General features: G+C 58.3%; 1 protein-coding gene across 3 annotated transcripts; it reads right to left on the minus strand.

Moving 5' to 3' along the window:
• Positions 1–222: 222 nt before the first annotated feature.
• Positions 223–2933, minus strand: LOC122478606. 3 transcript variants are annotated; one of them, XR_006296114.1, is made up of 4 exons: positions 2735–2760; positions 2450–2506; positions 2292–2340; positions 223–928 (listed from the first exon to the last, which is right to left on the minus strand). XR_006296114.1 is itself a non-coding variant. In XM_043572150.1 (3 exons), exons 1-3 carry the CDS (start codon positions 2857–2859, stop codon positions 305–307), a joined length of 798 nt encoding a protein of 265 aa, XP_043428085.1. In that variant the 5' UTR covers positions 2860–2933; the 3' UTR covers positions 223–304. The 3 variants fall into 3 exon arrangements, 2 of the variants coding, with proteins under 2 accessions (XP_043428085.1, XP_043428086.1); XM_043572150.1 differs by lacking the exon at positions 2450–2506 and having other exon boundaries at positions 2735–2933; XM_043572151.1 differs by lacking the exon at positions 2735–2760 and having other exon boundaries at positions 2450–2721.
• Positions 2934–5813: the final 2880 nt, after the last annotated feature.

Raw genomic sequence — 5813 nt, forward strand, 5'->3', positions numbered from 1 at the left:
GGAGGGCAGGGACTGTGTCTGGCATGTTCCTCGACTCTATTTGTGGAACCCCCGAGTGAAATCCTTAAAGATTTATTTCTTAAAGGGGTGTCTGGGTGGCTCAGTCAGTCGGGTTCTGACTCTTGGCTTCAGCTCAGGTCATGAACTCAAGGTTTGGGCGTTCGAGCCCTGGGTCAGGCTCTGTGCCGATAGCATGGAGCCTACTTGGCATTCTATCTCCTTCTTTCTGCCCCTCCCCTGCTCATGTATGTGCCCATGCTCGCCCTCTCTGTCTGTGTCAAATAAATGAACATTTAAGAATTTTTTAAATAAACACGATTGTGTTTAAAAGAGGATAGGATTTTCTCATTTCTCGGAAAAATTCTATGCTTTCTTTGCTTTTTTTTTTTCCTTCGGTAAGCTCTACACCCAACGGGGAGCTCAGACTCATGACCCTGAGATCAAGAGTCCCAAGCTCCACTGACTGAGCCGGCCAGGCACCCCTGTCCTTCTCTTGCCCAAGGCTACTATCTTGAGCTTTGAGTCGCTGACTTAAGTCTGAAAAGCAGTGAGTCTTAGATGCAGCCAACGGCAAACAGCACACGTCGGACAAAACCGGAGGGAACAAAACTGGGGATGATGCCTGCCGTTTGAAAAGCATTCCAATCTCAGACAAAGTAGCACCAAAAACAGATCTCAGCTGGTTCGCGGACTTTGGCACGCCGACGTTACCGGTGAGAAATGAGATACAAGAACGGACCGCCATGAAAATGACATTCCCACCATGGGACCCAGAAGGAAACGGGGGCCCCACCTTGCAGAGGGTGGCCACCCTCTGGGCCGGCTCGGCTTCCACCTCGGGCAGCGACTTGGCCTTCCTCGGGGTCGGCTGCAGCTTCCGCTCCGCCACCTCCAGGCGCTCTTGCAACTGGCGGTTTTGATCCACAGTCTAGGAAATGAAGGCAAAGCATCAAAGTGTAGCAAGTCTTCTCTCCGTTTCCATTTTTATTAAAGTGAAACAAAATCTGAATGCAGAGATCTACTGTTAGTTCTGACCGAAGCCAACAGTTTGGCAGGTGTTTCAGAGTAAACCTTTCCTTTCTGCAAGGAGTCACCCATGCACGGCCTTGGTCCTCCTTTCACTACGCAAAACATGTCTTGCCAAACTCTTTGCTCTTCTTCAGTATCTTCAAAGAAGTCTTTCCAAAGACAAAGTTCCCACACATTAAAGAAAACCCATCTTCTGGAGGAGCTTGCTCGTTCTTCCTGACCAGTTAAGGAGAGAAGGGTGAGGTCCTAACCCTTCGTAAACATATTTATACTGCGGTCCGAGGGCTCGCTACATAGGACATTCTGAGGTGGGCACATCAACCAGCACAGAGCTTCTGAGAGCATGCCTGATGCCAGTTGAGTTCTTTTTGGAAGTGTACCAGTATTCAACAAAAACACTCTCCCTCTTGACCAAAAACGTGGAAAACTTCAACGTGGAAAAATTACACATGAGATTTTTTGTTAAAAGACTTTTAGGGAAGCCGAGGTGGCTCAGTCGGTTAAGCGTCCACCTTCGGCTCAGGTCATGATCTCATAGCTCATGGGGTCAACCCCGCCTCGTGCTCTGTGATAACAGCTCAGAGCCTGGAGCCTGCTTTGGATTCTGTGTCTCCCTCTCCCCCCCTCCCTGGCCCTCCACTGCTCATGCTCGCTCACTCTCTCTCTCTCACTCTGGCTCCCTCTCTCAAAAATAAATACGCATTAAAAATATTTAAAGTCATTTAAAAAGTTTTTTCAACGTTTATTTATTTTTGGGACAGAGAGAGACAGAGCATGAACCGGGGAGGGTCAGAGAGAGAGGGAGACACAGAATCGGAAACAGGCTCCAGGCTCTGAGCCATCAGCCCAGAGCCCGACGCGGGGCTCGAACTCACGGACCGCGAGATCATGACCTGGCTGAAGTCGGACGCTTAACCAACTGCGCCACCCAGGTGCCCCTATAAAGTCACTTTAAAAATAATGTACAAGGTGAGGTTTTTGCAAGGTTAACATTTGTTCCCACAGACTCCTTCCATCTTCTGTGTGCATATAGCTCTGTGTGTATATACAGACCACGTATCATGCTTTAAAACCCTCCAAAATAAATCACATGCTTTACACATAGTATTTTGCGATCTGCCCTTTACACTCATGATTTGGAACATGTTACGTGCTCTCAAACAGCATTCCTCGAAGTCGTTTTAATGGCTTCCTAGTATTCCACTTTCATTATCATTTTGGGTCGACTGACACATTTGACAAACACACCAGACAAAGCTCACTCTGTTTCCAAGAAGCTGGATGTGGTTTTCCTGTTCAATGCCGGATGACCTGAGACAACCAAGGAAGAGACGTGCGGCTTCCCAAAGCACAGGGTCTCACATCCTCACGCCAGACTGTGCTTCTGCCCCGGCCATTCCCCCCGATCTCAGGTACTAACCAAAATGGCCAGCTGCCTACACATTCCCGGCCACTCCCTGCTCCTTTGGAAACAGTGCTAACAGGCAACAGAGTAACGTGCATGTAAGACAAGACAAAGAAGGAATCAAGGAGGGGAGCCCCATAACATGCTTCATAAAATTCGAAAGAATTAAACCCTGGACGTTGAAGTAACCCCGCTGGTCAACACAAGATTCTAAGATCCTAAAACCTTGACATTGACACTTGGTCCTTAACTTGACTTGTAATTAATAAAAGTGGAATGATGTTGAACGAAACCAATGACCTGTCGATGCAGAGAGTCCTTCTTTGGGATTCGTTTTCAAGGTTATCTTTGAGGTCGTGCAGAGAGGAGGCTTTGTGCTGTGCCCTGAGGCAGCGCTTCTCAAGGGTAGTGATCCTGTCTTGCATGTCTTCCTTCTGGGCCACGGCCTACAGCAGGTATTTCAGAGGGAAAACAGGGAAAGAATTAGCGGACGACACATTAACATGCTCCAGACACAAAAACCAGGCGAAATCCTCATTTTCCAAACAAACAGAAAAGTAGCATCCTCGGGGTACCTGGGTGGCTCAGCCGGTGTCGCTTTGTGAGTTGGCGCCCTGCATCACCTCTCCTTTGGCGCCCGCCGCCCCTCCCCCCTCCCTGCCGGCTAACCTGTCTCCTCAGGAAGCTGCGCTACTGGGGCCAAACACAACCCAGCCACTGCTCCCTCAGGCCCTCCCGGGCCAGCAAGGCGGCCCTGCCTGGCCGGCCCGGACCCGACTCGCCCCCCACCCCCCGTGCCCCCAAACCCCAGGGCACTTCGAAGGGGCATGCTCTCCACTCCTGGAACCCGGCCAAATCCCACTGCAGCGACTGGAAGCCACGGCCCAGCTTTGCACCTTTCCTGACACACCACCCAAACCCTCACCCCCTCCGAGGTGGGGGTGCGGTGTGTGCGGAACCGGAGGCTGGCGCCTGGGGGCTGGAGGGTGGGGGCTGGGTGGGTGGATACAAGAACCCAGGAGCGGGCCAGAGGGGCAGGGCAAAACCCGACTCGCATCCGCCACAGGCCTGGGCTCCCTGGGTCCTGGATATCTTCCCTCCCTCGAGCCCTCATCCCCAGGGCCCCTGGCATTTCAGGAGGCCCAGCTAGGGCAGCGGATTCGGGCTGCTGATGTTGTCTGGGGGCGGTGGGGACTCCGGGGTGGGTTTGCACCAGGTGGGGCAGACGGGAGGGAACGGCCTGGTGGCTGGCTGCGCTCGCCCTAGGGCTGCGGAAGAGGCGCTGAGAGCCCCTGCCGGGCGGGCCCTGAAGGCACGAGCGGCCTGATGCTCCAAGCTCGCTGCCCCCACTTCCCAGGGAGCAGCCCAGCGTGGTGTGGTGCGGGCCTGCGAGGTGCCTTGCGGCGCGGTTCAGGATGGAAGCGGAGGCGGGCGTGCGGCCAAGCCTGGAGCAGCCTGCAAGAGTCCCGGGATTGCAGAACGCCGGGGCTTGCGCCACAGCGCGTTGCCAGGGTCCGGTTGCGCGGCCTCTGCCACCCGCCCGGGGCCCGGGGCCTTGGCCCGTGGTGGAGGGCGGCGGCAGGCAACCAGGCAAGCTGGCAGGCAGGCAAGCGGGCAGGCAAGCAGGCAGGCGCGTGCATGGGTGAAGCGCGGCACCCGCTTGGCTTGGGACGCGTGGAGCAGGCTCTTGAAGCTCCCAGCCGCAGCCACTGGCCTGTTCGGCCTTACCGGCCAGAAACGCGCCCGACCCCGTCTTTTCTGGGAAGCGAAGCAGGGTCGGGGCTGGTTCCCACTTGCATGGGAGACGGCCTGGGAATACCGGGTGCTGGAGCCTTTTGCCTTTTAAGCCTGTGGCCTCCATCACCTCTCCTTTGGCGCCCGCCGCCCCTCCCCCCTCCCTGCCTGCGACCCTGTCTCCCCAGGGAGCTGCGCTGCTGGGGCCAAACACACGCCAGCCACTGCTCCCTCAGGCCCTCCCGGGCCAGCAAGGCGGCCCTGCCTGGCCGGCCACGCCCCGCCTCGCCCTCCCGTGCCCGCACACCCCAGGGCGCTTCCAAGGGGCACGCTCTCCACTCCCGGAACCCGGCCAAATCCCACTGCAGCGACTGGAAGCCACGGCCCAGCTTTGCACCTTTCCTGACACACCACCCAAACCCGCACCCGCTCCGAGGGGGGTAGGGAGGTGGGGGGTGGGTGGGGTGCGGTGTGTGGGGGGAACCGGCGACTGGCGCCTGGGGGCTGGAGGGTGGGGGCTGGGTGGGCTGATACAAGAACCCAGGAGGGGGCTGGAGGGTCAGCGCGACCCCAGACTCCGCATCCGCCACAGGCCTGGGCTCCCTGGGTCCTGGACCTCTTCCCTCCCTCGAGCCCTCATCCCCAGGGCCCCTGGCATTTCAGGAGGCCCAGCTAGGGCAGCGGATTCGGGCTGCTGATGTTGTCTGGGGGCGGTGGGGACTCCGGGGTGGGTTTGCACCAGGTGGGGCAGACGGGAGGGAAAGGCCTGGTGGCTGGCTGCGCTCGCCCTAGGGCTGCGGAAGAGGCGCTGAGAGCCCCGGCCGGGTGGGCCCGGAAGGCACGAGCGGCCTGATGCTATAAGCTCTCTGCATCCACTTCCCAGGGAGCAGCCCAGCGTGGTGTGGTGCGGGCCTGCCAGGTGCCTTGCGGCGCGGTTCAGGATGGAAGCGGAGGCGGGCGTGCGGCCAAGCCTGGAGCAGCCTGCAAGAGTCCCGGGATTGCAGAACGCCGGGGCTTGCTCCACAGCTCGTTGCCAGGGTCCGGTTGCACGGCCTCGGCCACCCGCCCGGGGCCCGGGGCCTTGGCCCGCGGCGGAGGGCCGTGGCAGGCAAGCAGGCAACCTGGCAGGCAGGCAAGCAGGCAGGCGCGTGCATGGGTGAAGCGCGGCACCCGCTTGGCTTGGGACGCGTGGAGCAGGCTCTTGAAGCGCCCAGCCGCAGCCACTTTCCTGTTTGGCCTTACCGGCCAGAACGCGCCCGACCCCGTCTTTTCTGGGAAGGTAAGCAGGGTCGGGACTGGTTCCCACTTGCATGGGAGACGGCCTGAGAATACCGGGTGCTGTAGCCTTTTGCCTTTTAAACCTGTGGCCTCTGTCACCACTCCTTTGGCGCCCGCCGCCCCTCTTGTGTCCCTCTCTCCTGAAGGATCTTGGCTCCTGGGGAAAAACACCCCAGCCACTGCTCCCTCAGCCCCTCCCGGGCCAGCAAGGTGTCCTGGCCTGCTCCGGCCCTGTCAGGCGTGGCTGGCACATCCCACCGCTAGTCAGATGGGGCATGCTCCCTGGTACCCGCTCCTTTATCAGGCCAAATGTTTCTGTTCTGGCTGGACGCCACTCCCCAGCTTTGCAATTTCCCTGCACACAACC

Source organism: Prionailurus bengalensis, unplaced genomic scaffold (genome assembly GCF_016509475.1).
Source record: "Prionailurus bengalensis isolate Pbe53 unplaced genomic scaffold, Fcat_Pben_1.1_paternal_pri Un_scaffold_107, whole genome shotgun sequence".
NCBI lineage: Eukaryota > Metazoa > Chordata > Mammalia > Carnivora > Felidae > Prionailurus > Prionailurus bengalensis.